We start from the raw sequence: 18249 nt of genomic DNA, 5'->3' as shown, positions 1-18249 counted from the left end.
AGACCTATTAAAAAAAGAAAAGTCAGATTGCTGATCAGGATCTCAAAGTCATGAGTTATCCCAGCTTGTATTTTGGTTTGTGGATTTTTTTTTTTTGGGGGGGGGCGGGTGGTGGTAGGAATTGGGGGGTTTTGTTTGCATGTTTTTTCTTTGCATGGGTCTCGTCAATCACTGGAAACTTCTGTGCAAACTCTGACTGAGCTTTACCTCCTGTGTGGAAGCCAAACAGCAAGCTGGTTACCCTCACAGCTGGGTCCGATCCAGGACCTGATGGGGGGAGCAGGTGTAACAAGTGTGGTAATGACCAAGCAGCTGCTTCCACTAGTTTGCAAGGGCAGTTGGGGGTCTCAGCTATGCTGTGCTGTTACAATAAGCTAGATAGCGTTCTAGAGACCATATTCCTCAAGTGACTGTAATTCCTGGTCTTGTGCCTTGCAGACTCTGTCCCAGGGCCAGGTCCTGTGTGTCCAGCACCCAGTGCAGCTCTTGGAGGTAAGTGCTATTGAGGTTGTGTGGAGTTGTGCTTTGGGTGATGGCCAAAGGCTCTTTAGTCAGAGTCTGTGTGAGCTAGGAGAACAAAAGTGGTGGTGGTGGTGGTGGGGGGGGGGTGGTGGTGGTGGTGGGGTGGTGGTGGTGGGTTTTTGTGTGTGTGTTTTTTTTTTTTTGTTTGTTTGTTTCCTGAACAGTGATTATTTATGGCTCTTAATGGAGTTGAACCTTCATAGGACACCTTTTATCTTGCTTCCTGAGTTCCCAGGGAGAGTGTCGAGAGAGATCCTATGAGTAGCTTGCTTGTAAACCTTCTCTCTTTCTTGCCCGCTCCCTGCCAGCACCTACCTTGCTTACTTTTTAATCTCCTCTGTTAGAACAGTTGACTGCTTTGGCTCAAATTGTCTGGAAGTTGTACACATAGATACTGAGGGAAGGTTGGCTGAAATTGCCCAAAAGTTTGCATCTGATGATGGGTTATGTCTCTCTGCCCTAGTCAACAATGGTACAAGACAAACAAGGCTTCACGAGCAGGACAGTGTTGTACATCAAGAAGCATGCATAGTATAGACAAGTCCAGTCAATGCTACAAGTTTCACCTGTGGTGATGTAAGAGATGTGGGGAGATATATCTTGCTGAGAGCGCCACAAAATGGGGCTGCAAAGGAGCCAGTGATGTCTATAAGGCAGCTTAGGCTGCCCTTACTGGGAGGGGAATCCTCCATAGTGATGTATGTGGCCAGTGAATTAGAATACAAACATATGTTCAAAATTACTGCAGTTTTATGCCTTAGCTATCAGTAGCTTTGAAGGAACATCCTTAATTCCTTCCACAGCAATCCAAACTATGGGCATTAAGTTCCCATTTGTCACCAGCATTTCTCTGATTTATGCCTAGTTACACTCATAAAGTGCCTCCAAGTATGTTTACAAAGATGTTTACTCTCCAAACAGTCCAGGCTGGTCATTCTGAAACTACTTAAGGAATGTACCTGACAACTTTGGAAAAAATATTCTCTCGTCGTAAAAGACTTAAAGAACTCCTATATAACACTAGTATTGGCTAGTATTAGCCAAAAATCTGAATCTGGACTGAAATATTTCTTCCAACTCATATTTTTATCTGTGTAATACTTTGCATATTACATAGAAACATTAAGTTAAAGCCATGACACTAAATGTTAAAAGCTCTGACTTAAAGACCTGGAATATCTTGTGAAATTCTAAACCATTTGTCTATAGAAGTAAAATATTTTTACTTTGCAAGCCAGTAAAGAATGGCAAAATTATGTCCATAGTTGTTTTAGACATCAAAGAGAAAAATAGAAGTTATAAAAACATAGTAACATCTTCATCTGGAACTATAGTTAAGCTGATTTAAATACAGCAACGAGTAAAAAAAGCTGTATCTTAGGAATCTTTCTGAAAAGGTGGTAAGGAGAGACTGAGACATGCTTCATTTAGGTATAAATGATATGATGAGCATCAATTCTGTATAGTTCAGAATATCAAGTGTTTAAATATAACTATTTTAATGCCTTGGTTTCTAGACTGTTCAGAGCAACCATGCTACCATGGTATTGAGCAGTTAAGTCTTCCTTACCACTGTAACCGCTGTCACAGAGGCACCCCAAAAGTCAATTTTAGGCAGACAACAAGTTCCAAACCAGACTTTATTCTAGCTGGAAAAGTGTAGCAAATAAACCAACTAGAAACAGGGTTTATACAGTTATTTAGCACTCTGACAACAGAGAATACAGGTTTGGATATCAGTTGAGGAGATTATTGGGGTATGACCGCATAAGAATAATGAGGATCCACAACGTGCACTCATACACTCACAAGAAACAAAACTAGAAGCCTCTGACTCCAGGGTACCCACAAGAAATAATCACTTGCCTGGGTTAGGCGAGAGCTCACACTTGCCTGGGTTAGTCAAGGACTCATTCAAGTTTATATCCAGTAAATAATCACTCACCACAGGAGGAGATGAGGCACTCTCAGTCCCGGGAAGTCTCCTTAGATGGCGTCCCAGTCTAAGGGAAGGGCTCCAGTTCACGGACCCACTGCTCCGAGAGGACCACTCAAATGGGGCCTTTGGCTGGGACCTTATTGTATAGCCTGGTCAGATCTGGCTGTGGGCATTAATACAATGTCCAGAAGCTTCCCACCTACTCTGGGCACCTCCATTGTTAAGGACCCTGTCAACTGACTGAGGGTCCCATCCCTCCTGCCCCCCCAGACAGGTGGAGGTGAAGTCACCCTGCCCCAGGTGACTGGCACCTTGGTACCACCCTAGCTGTGTACGTGAGGACAGGGAAAGTGGAGCACAGAAGGTGCTAAAGAGCCATCAACTGCCCCATTGAGGGTTCTGGATCTCAGGGGGATGTGCAACTGCCACAAGCGCCTTTATCTCCTGCGATGCTGTTTGTTAGTCCTAACATCATTTTTAAGAGAGAACCAAGAGCAGCCACAGAGGATATACTAGCAAAAATAGTCTGATAGCCTGGCTGCATAAAAATGCAACTGTTTATTGTAGCTGTTGAGATGCATCCGTTCAATAAATGTAAATAATTTGAAGAACGTGCAGTTCTAAAAATAGTATGTGTATTGCATTCGGGAGAAACCACCCAGAAGTTTGATCCAAGCTACTAACACTTAGGACTAGTTTATGTTTCTGAACTGGAAGAACTCTATAGCTTTACAACTTGCACAGTGAACCAAACCTTTTTGGCCTGTATAATTTTTTGTCTGGAATTACATCAATTATAAAATGGAGCCCTTTTTTAGAATTAAATGAGAAGGGGATGTTTACATGTTTTGGCTTTTCAAGACCATTAGATGTACTGCATTAGAGCTGCACAGCTGAGTACCCACAAGTTGTGTATTTCTTTGGATAGTATGTTTTGTTCATATAAATGATAAAAGTTCAGAAATGTAAAGCATTGTGCCTTTCCTTCCTTCTAGGGAAAGCCTAAAATGTCTTGCCAAGCTCTAGGAAACCTAGAGCCACCCATCCCACCTCTTGTATTTTTCAGAAGTTTTTTTGTAATTAACTATGTGGTTGTATGGAGGAGGAAAGCATTGCTGGCACTAAGGCTTGCTCAATATGTAGACACAGCAGGAGAACACCTTGTAGCCCTTTGGCTGAGTATCAAGACACCGTTAATAAGCAGACAGCCTGAAAACTCGGCAATAGCAGAGTGTTTGTCACAAAAAAGACAGCTTTGATCTGGCCCTTGCCTTTCTTGGAATTGCCTGGTATTATGCATAGCAGAGTGCTCACGTTTAATTGGTAATCATACCTAATCTTGGTCCTCCTTTATACAGGGATGGTACAAAAGAGGAATTCCTGAAGTATGTGTTAGTTATAGATAACCCACAGTGTGTTTGTTTTGGAGGAAGAGCAAAGGAAGGAAACTGACATTTAAAAAAAATTTTTTTTCTCTCCTCATCTAGAGCAAATGAAAATAGTACAAAATAATGAGAGACCATTCAAGGTAACTCTAAGCTGTTTGTATGCAGTTCTGCTCCACCCTGTATATGGTCTATTTTTGTTGTTCCTGCTGTGGTCACTTGAGACAGGTTTTAATAGAAGTATGTCTTGGAATGCTTGTTACTGCATCTGGAGATGAGAAAACTCTCTCCCCTCAGCAGCCTCTCTGGATAACAACAACGAGGTACAACATGCCCAGGCAATGCTGGTTGGAGAGTGAGAAGCCAGATGAAGCTAACATGCCAGTATCATTCAGATGGCTCTGAATGAAAGTATTTCTGTGACTCCTTACACAAGTTACTGAGTACAAGCATTACTTAAAAAGTAACTATAGTTTCTGTATGAGTATTATAAGCATGCAAGTTTAAATGGTCCTGAAGGGCAAACTGCTAAAGTGACTTTGGTACAGCTATTTTAAAATACTTGTTTTCAAATCTTTACTAATGACTGTGAAATACGTGGATTGTAGTAAGCCTACTTTCTTGTAATTAGTCTGGGATACTTCCCTCTTATAGTCCTTTAGCAAAACTGTAGAGCGGTGTGTATGCCACTACAGTTTTTTGCTGTGGCAGTGACCGTGAAGTGATTGAACGCTGGATTAAGGCTTTGAATGAGTTGGGCATGAAGAGCAAGCAGGGAAAGGACTCTGACAATAAGTATCTGGGAGCCTAATTTAACAAAATGTTTTGTTTCCACATTAGATGCACATTTCTGGTGCATTTTTTTCCTCTCTTTTGATCAAGAGTGTTTTGGACTTGAGCCAAAGACTTGTCTATACATGGAGTTATCCTAGAATAATTACTGTGGAAAAAGTAGCCTGGATTAACTCCATGGGAGCAGAGTATTTTTCCAGAAGGAGTTATTTGGAGTATCAACATATTGCTCCTTCCTCACTTTTTCTGGAATCTCTTGTGTGAGAAGCTTCTCCCTTTGTATCCCAGATATTGGTTGAAAAGAAAAATAGAATATTGTCATACTGCTTGGTGCTTGTGAGGTTTTAAAATGTTATATCTGCTTTCACTAAACCAAGACTGTTACAAACAGTCTAAAACTTCTCTCGCTCGGGTGGATGAAGTGTGTTAAGGTGTGCTTGCAAATACCTTTTTGGAGTTACGGGTGAAAGCATGAGATAAAATAATTTTGAATCCAAACCCACATATTGTTTTCAAACATTTAACAGCTAGGGGTAAGACATTCTCAGATCCATTCAGAGATAGGAGATACTGGAGGAATGAGATTTAAAGACTACTTGTATGTAGTCTTGAGTCTCTGTCCTCGTGTACTGTCTGAAGAGTCTGGAAAACAGATATGCACCGATGTTTTCATCATGGTTGTGTTTGGGGAATACAGACCGACTGTGAGAAGCATATGGCGTAGCTCTGTGTCGACCTTACAGCATTTCAGAAGGTGTTCGTGCACATGGTCAGTACCTTGACCTGCCGCTGGGCATCAGCCGGAGCGGTACGAGCTCTCACCGTGCCCCGTGGCGGGTCTCTGCCCTTCCCAGCGCCGGTGCCCGCGGCCCGGCCCTCACCTGCGGCCGTGACCCGCCCCCCGCACGGCTTTATTTTCCGTCGTAAAGACCCGAGACTGGGGACACGGCCGTCTCCCCGCGGGCGGGGCGGGGCCCTTGGCTGCCTTTCCCGCGGGACATTTTGTGCCGAGCGATGCCCGTCGCCCCCGCGGCGGGGAGCTGCCGCTTGGGGGCCGGGCAGCGCGGGGCGGGGAGGGCGGGGCGGGCTCCGTCACGATGCGCGGAGCCGGCGGGGTACAACGGGCGCCCTCAGCGCGGGGAGCGGCGGCGCTCGGCAGCTCGGCGGCAGGTTCCCGTGGCCGGCAGGAACAGATGGCGGCCGCGCTTCTCTTCTACCTGCCCCTCCTGCCGGGGCTGGCCGGCGCCTTCAACCTGGACGCGGACAACGTGATCAGCCGGCGTGGGGAGCCGGGCAGCCTCTTCGGCTTCTCCCTGGCCATGCACCGGCAGCTGCAGCCGCAGGAGAAACGGCTGTAAGTGCTCCCGGGCCGCGCCTGGCCCCGTCCCGGGCTGCCCGCGGGGTCCCTCCTCCTTTCCACCGCCGGGAAACGTCCCCTGGCGGCGGGCCGGGACCGCCAGCCCCCGCCCGCTGGCCGGCCGGCCGCCTGCTTGCGGCGGGGAGTGGGGCCGGGCGGCGGGGCGCCCCGCGGGGGAGGGGCCGCGGGAGGAACCCCTCGGCGGGACGGGGCGGCACCTGCCGCGGGCCGCTGCGGCGCCGCAGGCCGCCCGGAGGCAGCGTGCGCCCGGGCGGGGCGGCGGGGACGTGCCGCGGAGCGAGGTGCAGCCCCGCCCTCCCCGGTGGCCTGCGGGAGCTGGGGCGGGAGAGGGGGAAGCGATCAACAGCACCCGCTGGGTCTCCGCCGCCACAGCGGTCTCTTGCGCGACCCCCCGGCGGTGTGCCGCGGCGGTACCCGCGGGGAGCCGGGGGGCTGGAGGCCGGGGCGGCGCCGACCTGCTCCGCCGGTGCCCCGCGCCTGCGGGTGCCCGTCCAGGCTCTGGGCTTCGTTCTCCCTGTGTGCACCCGGCCTCGGGTAACGCGGGGGCTGCTGTTCAAGACGAAGCCTGCCCGGTAGTGCAGGTGGGAGGTGGCGCAAGGAAGACGGGAGAAATAAATAAATGTTGGTGGCTTACGGGTGAAAGCTAGGAACTCCTTTTGCGAAACTGAGAAAGCAAAGTGGGGCTTCTCAGTACGTTTTCAGGATCCTTGCGTCTTCCTAACTGTATCTGAGCAGTGCCTGACCCTGCCCTATCCAGTAGTGCTGGATGGAGTGTGTCTTTTATAAGGCATTATTATTAAATATATGTTCCCCAAGTATTCAGTTTTAATTCAAGGGAAAAGATGAGCCTATAAGCTGTATAGAGTTAATGGGAGAAGGAAACTGGAAAGAAATTTTATCCTTAGTAAAGTTAGCTCATAAACTTACTTAAAAATCCTGTGGTCCCGTTTTGCTCACACTCGTGTTCCGTGTGATTTCATAGAAATTACAGTGTGTGAAGGAGTATAAATCACAAATATCCACGTTCTATCTAGTAGATGAAATGATCCATAGTATACTAAACAATGAAATACAAATCTATGAGCTCATTTTCAGTGGCTTTAATGTTGTAAGTCTTGACAATACTACTCTTGCATTGGTCTCAGTTTTACTAAGAAAGCAGTTCCTGACACTTGTTAGTTTCCCATTGTATTGTCAGTACTGGTAGAATGAGTGTGTCAGAATATGCAGAGACAGAAATCGAATTACTGAGAACTCAGTAGAAACACAAGAGCGGTCACAGTATTCAAGCTAGTCTGTAATATTTGGCTGAAATGCTTCAGAGATTATTAGCATGAAAGTTCTGTATTGTATGTATAGTAAGTGCTTCCTCAGGCAATCCAAGTCTGGGGACAGAGCAGAGCCAGATGCTCTCTGCCTTGACATCGCTTTCTGAATCCAGGCTTTCATGAAAAGCAAGGGTCGCTAATAGAGACAAAACCAGACTAGAGAAACTGCATTTTATGGTGATGTGTACTTCTGAGTATGAGACATTTTGGCCATTTAAAAAATCTAGTAATGAGTTTCAGCATAAAGAATGTGAGTTCTATCCTGCGTAGCTGCTGGGTATAGTGCTCTTGGAATGGAACCTTTTACATCACACAGGCATGTTGTAGCCTCTTTGAGCACCCTTTAAATGTCTATAAGAACAGTGGTGTGTGTCTGTAGAGAACAAGACGTTAAACATGCCAAATTGTAACTATTTTTCATAGGGACAGAGGTGTGTTTTGCTCGCTTTAAGTTGTCTCATGAAACAGATGGGAGTTTTGGTGGGGAAACTTGGAGTGAAGCCTCCCATGTTAGGCTGCATATTTGTATTAGGTAAAAATGAATGATGTTGAACTAATACAGAACCATTTGTGTGGCCTGTTCCATGGAAAACCATCTGCAGTTTCTAAATAGCTTGACTCTTTAGAGGTGGAACAAACGGCGTCTGCTGTCCGGATGCCCAGTGAAGGTGGAAAGTTATGGGAATGAAGGTCATACTGAGGTCTCCTACTGAGAAACAAGTATGTCTAATGCCTATATGCTGCCCATTATCTGTAACAGCAGGAATTCTAGTAGTTCTCAGAGGTCCAATACCCCAGCATTCCCAACTGCATTTTGGTCTGTGTCTTATCTCTACTGCAAAAGTGGGTTTATGTGCAGCTATCTCTCAGTCAGATAGAAGTATTTATTTTATCCCTTCTTCTCAAATGGATGCTAACTTCAAAGCTCAGTTGCAGTTTGAGCGTGAACACTCTTAAGTAGTTGCCAAAAATACACAGACCCCTTTTCATCATTGAAACTTAATTGAAAGTGACACTTGGGTTCTCATCTGGCAAGGACTTCCATTCCAAAAAAACTTGTCAGCCTGAGTGCTCTCCTGCTCCTCCAGTTTTACAGAATTAAAAATGATTTGTAACAGACACGAGCAAGATCAGTCAGTCCTTGGGAAAAAAAAAAGCAAATGAGAGAAGGTGAAATACATGAATTCTATTCAAGGGCTGTTTTAGTCTGTGGCTTGAAGCAAGGCTTGGTAAAACAAACTAAATGACGTGTAATTTTTCTCTTGCCTCTCTTAAGTGGTCTTTAAGTGAAATGGTTCCCTCTTCCTCACACTAGATAATTCAGTGTTAAGCATTATAAAAATCCTCTGTAAAGATGAGGGTGGAGAATGTCTAGGAAGTGTGACAAATAAAGGTACAGCTGAAATAGCCTTTAATTCAACTTGGTATTTGCTTTTGATCACTTTTTTTCTTAGTCACAGGATACTGTGGATTACATATTAGCTTTGAATGGCAATCTTTTCATTTACTAGTGTTAGCTACTAATGCCATGTTTGCTAATGAGGAATGACTTAACTCCCAACAATATCAGTATAGAGCTGTTCAAGAGCTGCTTTGACTTAAATGGTAAATGGTACTGAGTATAAGGCTATGGAGTAGTAACAGGATTTTGGGTTTTTTTGGTGAATATCTTCGGGCGAGAAAAGTTGGAAAGTTCGTCAGTTGGAGAGGAGAAAAACTTTTTTAATTTGCAATGACTGAAACTGGAGTGCTAATGGCATGTGGGTGTGAAAGACAGCTGAATGCAATCTGAATGTGCATGGGGGAGCATTAACGTTGGAGGTACTAAGGGCAGCCTGTCTGGGTTTCTGTGTGCGGTTCTGGTTCATTGTCAAGCACAGCGAATCAGGTAGCAGAAAAGGCTAATGGAGCACTAAGAGAGCTGGGCTTGTTGCCGTGTATAAGATTGTTTGGTTTTTAATCTGTCAGTATGACAAAAATAAGGGAGGTCTGTTTTTGCGAGGGAGTGGTGACACAGTGGCACTGCATTTTGTCTGCACACTGGAAGAAGGTTTGTGACTTGGAGGGGCCTGAGACTTGGCAACAGCGTTAGCTATAGCAGTGATGTGGTTAGTTTAAGTAGCCCTTGGATGGAGAATGAGAGTGTATCTAGCATCTGTAAATGGGGACTACATTTGCTATATATATTAGTGACTATATGTTTTAAATATGTTACTATTCTAATAAATATATTATTACTAGCTACTTACTATATGTATAGTGAGCGTAGTCACATGTGTACTTTTACATATATATAGAATATATATAAATGGTATGTTTGTATATATACTCCATATAAGATGTCCAGTAGGTCTGTTCCAGTCGTTTTTGGTTGTAATTCACAACAATTTAAGCAAATGTCTTGAATTAGAACATAAGCTCCAAGAATACCTAAATTTGTGTCTAACTTTACTTGCGAATAATTCCGATATTATTTTCAGTAGAAGTATGGAGCTGAATTCATGTAAGCTTCTAATTGTTTAAGGCGAATAAGGATGAGATTGTAGTAATCAACGTTCAAGATCCTCTCATCAGCTGAAAAGCTGTGTGGTTCAAAGCTGTGGATAGGCACTTTATGTCAAGACGGCGCTGACCATTAGCAGCCATAAAGTACTAAAAACTGCAGTGTATTTCACTTGTGCCAGGTTTTGCTGATGCTGCACATCTCTGCTGTGAGCTACTATATCAATATATAACAAAGTTGCCTTTGGTCAGGAGGGCTGCTGACATTGCTGTACTGCTGCAGTGCATCCTCTGTGGCGTTTAGCCAGTACTTCTGTGTTGACCAAGGGCTTGTGCTCGTAGACACTTTGCAGTAACAAAAGAGCTGGATTGTGCTGGTCTGCAGTGGAAAATGATAATTTCTGCTTGCAGAAGTGGTGTAGTGTAATTCAAGCTTCAGGTGGACTGAATTAATAACAGTCCATATTTACATTTTCAGGATTTAAACACTTTGACAATGACTGGTCTTTAGTTCTTCTGTCAATTAAAGAAAAAGGAAAAAAAGGTGTTATTAATTTTCCTTTTTTTTTTTTTTTTTTTTTTTAAGACTGTGTCCCTACTGCCTCATTGCACTAAGTGATTTTTTTTTTTTTTTTCCCCTGAGTGTGTCTCTGGTTTTGTCTATGCAAGCTCTTGGATAATATGCTTAACATGCTTGGTTACTTTCTTGATTCGTGATAGTAGAGGAGTTTGTCTGTGTTTGAGGTACATGTCCTGTGGCAAATTTCAGGGTCAAATAAAGTTGGGAAGGAGGAGGGAGTGGTGGTAGTTTAAGAGTTTCGCTGTAGTAGTAGGGGAAAGATTTGTAGAAAGGAGATCAATCATACTAATATTATGGGAAAAAGAAGTGAGAAGATAAATTTACATTGCATAAGAGGGAAGAATGTAGAATTGCTATAGGTGGAGTCAAACTACAGAAGGCGAGCTTTTTCTTAGTGCCAAGTGTGGGGTGTGCTGTGGGTTATCTGTGGTTTACAGGTCAGGTATACAAGAGATTGGAAACTGTCATATAATTGTCACTATCTGACTCCCATTCTTGCAGGTGGAAAAGAATAGGCCAGCATCATTTGTTTGGTGGTTGTTGTTGTTTTCCTCAAAGGAACAGGAAATAATTGTGCATTCAGTCCTGCAGAACTCTGTTAAGGGAAGAAGTATGAAATGAAGCATTGAGCTGTATACTGAGCAACTAGCAGTTGCACTGGTGTAATCACTTCCATCAGTGTAGAAAAAGAGCAGACCCTGCATGAAACTAGTGAAGTCCTGTCATACAGCAAAAATGCGCTTCTACCAGGACAGTTTAGTCCAGGTGACTCTAAAAAGGCTGCGTCAGGAAAGAGAGAGAATCATGGAATATTTTGGTCTGGAAGGGACCTTTAAAGGTCTTCTAGTCCAACCCCCCTGCAATGAGCAGGGAATATGCTACAGTATGGGCCTTTGCCGCTGCAGTGTTAACTGGTGTGGCATGTTCATAGTGTAAAGCTGACCTTCCCACATGGGAAGTGGCAAACCTCTTATGCCAGTCCTCTGTCCCCTTGAGAAACTTGTTTTTCAAGAGGTCGTATACTTTTCAGATTTCCCGCCCCCCCCCCCCCCCCGCTATAGTCACCTATAAGTGCATAAGAATCTTAAATAACCCTGTGGTAGATGTGTTATTTATGCTGGTGTTATTAAGAATTAACTAAATTAATTGCTGTGTTAGTGGGTCCCTTCCATGAGTAAGGACTGTAGTGTATGCCTTTTGTCAGCAGTGGTGATAAATAGCCTTATGTAAAGACTCCAGCTTTGAGAAACAGCCTAGGCTATCAGCTTCAATTACAGCTCATAAAATTGTTATGCTCTTACTGGAAGATGCTTATACCTGATACAGCTCCTTGGTTTCATAGTTTTTTTTTTTTACCTGTGCTGAGCCTGATCGATGAATCAGCTTCTAATGTAAGAGGTACCACGTCCTTGGTGGGGCTGCTAGAGCATAACATCTACAGGGTAGAGGTGATGACAGATTTAGAAGCATTTTGGCTTATGCTTTCTTATTTTTAAGTGTCTCAATAGATGTGAATGGAAATTTGTGGAGGCACAAATTCCTGTCTCTTCAGGCTGTGTGTTTGGAAAAAGAAGGGTGTTCTGTAAGCTGTTACTCCGTGTAAAACACAGACCTACTAAGCCATTCCAAGAGCATTAAAATATAAATGATGGCTCAATTAACCAAAATTGCTTTAAGTTCCTCTGGTCCAAGTCTGTTGTACTCATCCGTTTCTAAAAGGATGGAATTTATACCAGGTAGTTCTTATTAAGTAATACTAGGATGTAAATCGACCCTGATGAACACAGCATATGCTAGCCCAGTGAACTCTTTTGTGGCCAAAGTATTAGATGTGTGTCAGAAACAAATAAAAAACTTAATCTAGCATCCTCTTAACACTAGCAAGGTTAAAACAGTGTAACTGGAACAAAATAACACAATGCAGGCAAGCACAGACCTTGGTCTCAGGAAGGAGGAGAAAGGCTTTTCTCTTTAGTAAAGTGAATGAAAACTAATGAGCTGCACAAAATATGAGTTAAGGACAAAAGAAAAGCATTCTCCTTGACAAATTGTTGTGTTCTTGAGGGCAGGGGCTGTGGGTCCTGACAGCTCTGCTTAATGATGCCCAAAGGCTGGGCAGAGAAGTGTTTGCGGGAGGGCTCACAGTTGGAAAGATCAGCAGCTATTCTCTTGCTTTTCAAACTAAGCTGATGTAGACACACAGAAATGGGCAAAGTAGATGTATCCGTGTGTGTGTCTGACATCAAACCTTCAGTGAAACTGTCCATGAGGTATTCCACTGTGAAAAGGAATTGTAGTCCTTAACAGTGTTTGCTCTAAATATTGTGGAGGAGAAATCATTCTGTAGCCTCTTAGTCTGATGTACAGTTCGGTTTGAGAACTGTAGTTGCAAGTTGGATGGGCTAAAACGTGTTTGAAGAACATAACTACTTACCATCTAAAACCTGAGGTGGGAGTGAGCTGGAGAAGCATTTTTTCTCTGGAGTTCCCTTCATGCAGCGAGAGGCGGGGGGGTGCTGACTGGGGCCAGCATGCTGCATGTGTGCTCTGCCCCGCTTCCCAGCCGCGCAGGCTGGAGTGGAGTGAAGCATTGAGCCTGGCTGTGGCACCGGAATCCTGAAACCTGCAGCTGGCAGACAGCTGCTTGAAGGTCATTGCTGTCCCCATCCTACGGTCTGACTGGCACAAGAAAATTTATGGTGCTCTTTAGACTTAAAATGTGACCCCGTCAGCTGCAGAAGGCCAGAAAGTGAGGGAGACAGAGTATTGATCAAGTTGCAGGGGTGTAGAGCAAACCACTGAAGTATCTGAAGTATACAGTGTGTACAACATGAGGTCTGGTTTCTGTGTGCTGCTCTGTTCCAAAGCAGCAGATCTGGGACAGACGTGCCAGGAGTCCTTATGCAACAGGGAAATTAAAGGGAGTACTGTATTGTTATATTATCTGTGATCTGAAATCTTAAAATTTAGCATTTTTATTTCAGGACGTAGTTTTCCTCTGCTTTCTGTTTTCCTTTTCCAAAAATTTTGAGGTCTTGAGAGCAGCAAAGAGCTTTCCTACGGGTGTGCACAGAGAGTTGAGATGTACTGGTAGTGTTGGACACAGAGGTACAGCTGTGTTGTTATTATTATTATTATTAGATATACTACAATTTCTGTATCAATTTCACTCTTGTGTTGGCTATCTTGATGGTGAACAAGACTCTTAAAGGTGGCCTATACTTAAAGAATAAACCATAAGGCAACCATACCACCAGGAATGGATTCGTCTTAATCCAGATGTAGAGTTTTATGTACTGCATTGTCTACTGTTAAAAATACCATTTGCTTGTATAGAGAGTCCTAATTCATCCCTTTTTTTGTTACGATCTCGTTGAAAAATGTCTTGTACCATGGCAAGAAATAATAGTCTGTGTTGTATCTTCTTCAGAAATACTGGCTAACCCCATCAGTCTGCACCTGGACCATTTGATGAATCCAATCTGTAACTGTACAAGACAAATGTAAATATTTGTAGTATGACCGTCAAATTAAGTGTTTTTATTTAATTAAAAAATTATCTAAGTTTCTGAGAAGGCTCTTTACTATTGACTGCCTTTTAATAAATATCTGCAGTTGTGTAGGCTCTTAAATCCAAAAATCTCAACATAATTTATAGCGATATTATTTCTTTAACTGTAAAAGAGGAATGAAGATAAGCACAAAATCACTCTTGGGGTGCTTGCTAAGATGACTGCAATTTTCTGTGTAGTATATGTTACTAATGCTGCTAATGTTATTTTGTAAATAACAGAAAAACTTAAACAGAAGCAGGACAGGTAGGCTGACTTCTCATAAACATTTTTTCTTAAAGGATAACAAGCAGAGAAGAATGGTTTGCTAATCTAATTTGTTGCTGTCTGGATTGTCCGCAAAATAAAACAGAACATTTCCCAAATCAGTATATTGGGCTGCCTGGTGTGTTCCAGCAGTAAATCGTTCACTAGTCAGCATGGGCCATTCATTTTTCCACTGTTAAACTCTACCCAAACCCCTTTCCATGTGTGCCAGAGCAACTGTCAGTTTTGCGAGGTATGCGATCTGTGAAGTTTTTCATAGAAGATACCTCATTCATTGCAGAAGAACTGCTGTTTAAAATCAGATATTGTTTAAATGTTTCAGAACCAGCCTGGGGCTGGATGAATCATTCTAGCCATAACTGTAGAAATGTCACATTCTGGGGACATGTTCTGTGGAAAAGACAAGACATAATTAGGCAAAGGGCTATTTAGAAACAAGTGAGCAAAAATATGTATTATTGAATGAGCAGATGGTGGTCTGTACCGTAAAATGTTAGGCAGAAAATTAATACCTCATAGTTGTGTTTAACAAGGTAGGTACAGTAGGAGGCACAAGGATATCTGAAGAAAGAAGTATACAGAATGGTCTGGAAATGTTGAATAATTCATATATTAGCACTGGGTATTGTTGGGATGAAGTTAGTGCTTTGAAAGTAATGGCAGTAGAATATAGCTTAGAAGAGCAAACATGAATGTGGAAAAAAGTCTCACTTCCATTTCAAAGGGAATTATCCAGTATATAAAAAATAAGGGAACTGAACCATAGTTTAATAAGTGTCCCTTCATAACTTTAGCATCAAATGTAATGTATATTTGGTAAATGCATGTACCTTGGGTTTAATGTGTCAAGAGTATCATATGTTCTAAGACTGTTTTGACAATTCCCTAACTATTGCTTTGGAGAAGAGACTTGCAGTTTAGTTTCAAGAGCAGCTGTCCTGGTTTCGGTTGGGTAGAGTTAATTTTCTTCCTAGTAGCTGGTATAGTGCTGTGTTTTGGAGTAAGTATGAGAAGAATCTTGATAATAGTCTGATGTTTTGGTTGTTGCCAGATAGTCAAGGACTTTTTCACCTTCCCATGCTCTACCACGTGCACAAGAAGCTGGGAGGAGGCAGAGCCGGGACAGCTGACCCAGGCTGGCCATAGGGATATTCCTTACCATACAACCTCATGCTTAGTATGTAAACTGGAGCTGGCAGGGAGCAATTACTCCTGTTTGGGAATGAACTCACAGGTGGTGAGCAATTGCATTGTGCATCACTTCTTTTGCATATTCTGGGTTCTGCCTTCCCCACCTCCCCCACTTTCTTTGCTGTCCTATTAAACTGTTCTTGTCTCAACCCATGAGGGTTTTGTTGTTGTGTTTTGATTTTTTTTTCCCCCCCCGCCTTTCCGATTCTCTTTCCCCATCCCACTTGGGGAGCAGCATGAGTAAGTGGCTGCATGGTCCTAGTTGCTGGCTGGGGTTAAACCACAAAAGCAGGCCAGATGTATTCTGCTGTGAAGTACCTATGATTAGGTTTTGTATCAAAACAATAATAAAAGGCAAATGGTACTGGTTCTTGCATTGTGATTTTTAGGGCATTTGCTAGTATGCACTGACTGTTTTTGATTCTGGAGCATTGGCTGTTCTTCTTGTTTCCTCTTACAGAACTGCATCTAAAAATATGTAATTTCCTAATATGGATTTCCTTTGAGCAGTTGTACTTGTGTGAGGATGTTTTGACTGTTTGGAAGCGACAGGTCTGCAGGATCAAGAACAGAAGCAAGAGGGGTTCATGTAATGCTCCCTGTCTAGATGCCATCTACAGTATAAAAATGCACTTGGGTCCCTCCAGGGTAACACATATGGAACCTGTACTGGATTTTACTATCAGCTGTTGAATTTCTAGGTTACTTTTCAGCTGTATTCTTCTTTGTATTTGTTTTCTATTTCCAAGGAGTTTGGAGATCTTTGAGAAACAGGGGGCAGCAAATAGGAATGATTAGCATTTTGTTGTTAATCAGGTTTGCTGATAGTGTCTGTAGGAGTGGCAGGCTTTCTTACAGAGACTGAGGGTAATTTCGTTTTTAGTGAAGATGACAAAGGCAGTTTTTCAAATGGAGGTAAATGTGCTTACCTTCTACCTGCTTCAGCTGGCATTGGTATCCTCAAAAGTAGGTCTATAAAAAAATCTTTAAAAAACAAAGCAAAACAAGATTGCAAGTGTGCTGGGAATGACTCATCCCTGTAATGTCTGAGGTTGTTTGCTCAGCAGCACATGCACAGGTCAAAGGTCTGAGGGAAATGCATGTTTATCCTGGAAGTGCTCAGAAGTGGCAACCAGCTGTTACTGATAGCAAGCACATTATTGGTGTGGGTAGTTGAATTTTCTGCGTCCCTCTTTTCTCATAGCTCTTTTCACATTACTCCTGTATGGGAATTGCAAAGATTAGTTAGCTTTGCACTTTGTCCTTGGTGGTGCTGAAGCTGCATAGTGGTTAAATCTGCTAGCTCTTGGAACTTGGTCATGTCTAGCAGAACGTGTGGAAAGAGATCACACCTTATATATAATTGTCCGTGTTTCTTTAGCGTGAAACAAACCCTAAGTGAGAATCACGTTATTTTCTTGGCCAAAGATGCTAAGATAATTTTTTTTTCTTATATAGCCAACTTTTGTAGCTGCTACGAAAAATATGGCATAGTTGTGCAAGTCCCTGTAAACTTTTCATCCACTTGACTTATGTTTCTGCTAAAGAAATGTTTGATAATTATGTAGGGTGGCCCCAGAATATTGCTGAAGAAGTAGGTTTCTCTCTCTTCCCAGCCAAGCTATTCATATATTCCTGCATATAGTGGAAGAATACTTTGTTGTTGTCAGGTCAGATCCAGTCCTAGTAACAGCTGAAATGCTGTTTGCGCAACTTTCCATCTACAGGAATACAGGGTGTTAAAATACTTTAAAACAAGTAATTAATTTCAGGTTCTGCTCAAGTGAGAATGTGGGGAGTGGTGAAAGATGGAAAAAACAGTAAGTGTGAGGAGAGTCATGTAAAAATTAAGTGTGTGTGTGTGTGTAGGGGGAGCAGTCGGAAGAGAATGCAGTGGGTTTCTTGGCATAGTCTCAAATGTAAGTTATTTTGCAAACAGAAGAATTTTGTTCTTAGGTTTTGCAAGCTGTTTGAAATTCATAGTTTGTACATTCCTGCTCGTAGTAAAATAGAATTGCTGCTTCTTCCACAAATGTGTATATGGAGAACTTTTTTGTGAATGTATGATTTATTTCTGTTGATTTGTTTGATCAATGTCTGCGTAAAAAAAGGCTCCTTAAGTGTCTCAGTGGCATGGGCATCGACTTGGTCCTCCTACAAAAATACCTATTGAAGTTCTTCCAAGTGATTTGAATGCCTGTGTTTTCAGTTAATTTGAAGGAGTGGAGTGCCTATGTGTCAGTACATGTACCCAGTGACACATCTGCTTTTGTAATTAAGTTCACGACTTGCAGAAAAGCCTTACTCAAACTGTGGATCCTTTATATGCGTTTAACCCAGGGCTATGACGGTTTTAAGACCAAAAGCATAATTTGAAATCTGTGCTTTGGCGTGCAAGTGACTTTTGGCTGTTGAAGTGTGTGTTTGCTGGTTGTTCGTGTACTCATCCTCTGAAACATCTACTAGGGATTACATATCGGGAGGGTACACGGCTTTCTACGCAGCAGAGCTCCTCAGCCTGTCCCTGCAGCATGGCTCTCTGGTGCTGCAGGTTTGTGTGTCAGCTGGAAGGGCACAGCTTGGCTCCCCGTGCCAGTGCTGGTCTGGCCTGGGTGAGCTTCCTGCTGGGCCTCTGGTTGGTACATCTTAGCTGAATGGGATGAACTACTTTGGTTCAGACAGTGAATCTGCCAGAGTCACATATTAACATTTCTGTGGTTGTGTATCTAGTGCAAGAGATTTTTCCCTATCTTGTTATTTGTCCTACAAAGAAGGAAAAGAAGGAGTAGGAGT

At 43.0% G+C, this 18249-nt stretch overlaps 1 protein-coding gene across 3 annotated transcripts in view; it reads left to right on the top strand.

Moving 5' to 3' along the window:
• Positions 1-473: 473 nt before the first annotated feature.
• Positions 474-18249, top strand: part of ITGA6 (integrin subunit alpha 6) — a 51355-nt gene continuing 33579 nt past the window's right edge. For 2 of the 3 annotated variants that reach the window (XM_065637284.1, XM_065637282.1), the window contains exon 1: positions 5748-5992. In XM_065637284.1, coding sequence (XP_065493356.1) covers positions 5832-5992 — 161 coding nt within the window. In that variant the 5' untranslated portion in view covers positions 5748-5831. Of the gene's footprint in view, positions 493-5747; positions 5993-18249 lie in introns of those variants that run through there. The other variant, XM_065637283.1, reaches the window with a different exon arrangement.

This window comes from Caloenas nicobarica, chromosome 6 (genome assembly GCF_036013445.1).
Source record: "Caloenas nicobarica isolate bCalNic1 chromosome 6, bCalNic1.hap1, whole genome shotgun sequence".
Classification (NCBI taxonomy): domain Eukaryota; kingdom Metazoa; phylum Chordata; class Aves; order Columbiformes; family Columbidae; genus Caloenas; species Caloenas nicobarica.
The sequence above is the reverse complement of the archived record's forward strand: the minus strand, read 5'-3'. Positions and strand labels throughout refer to the sequence as shown.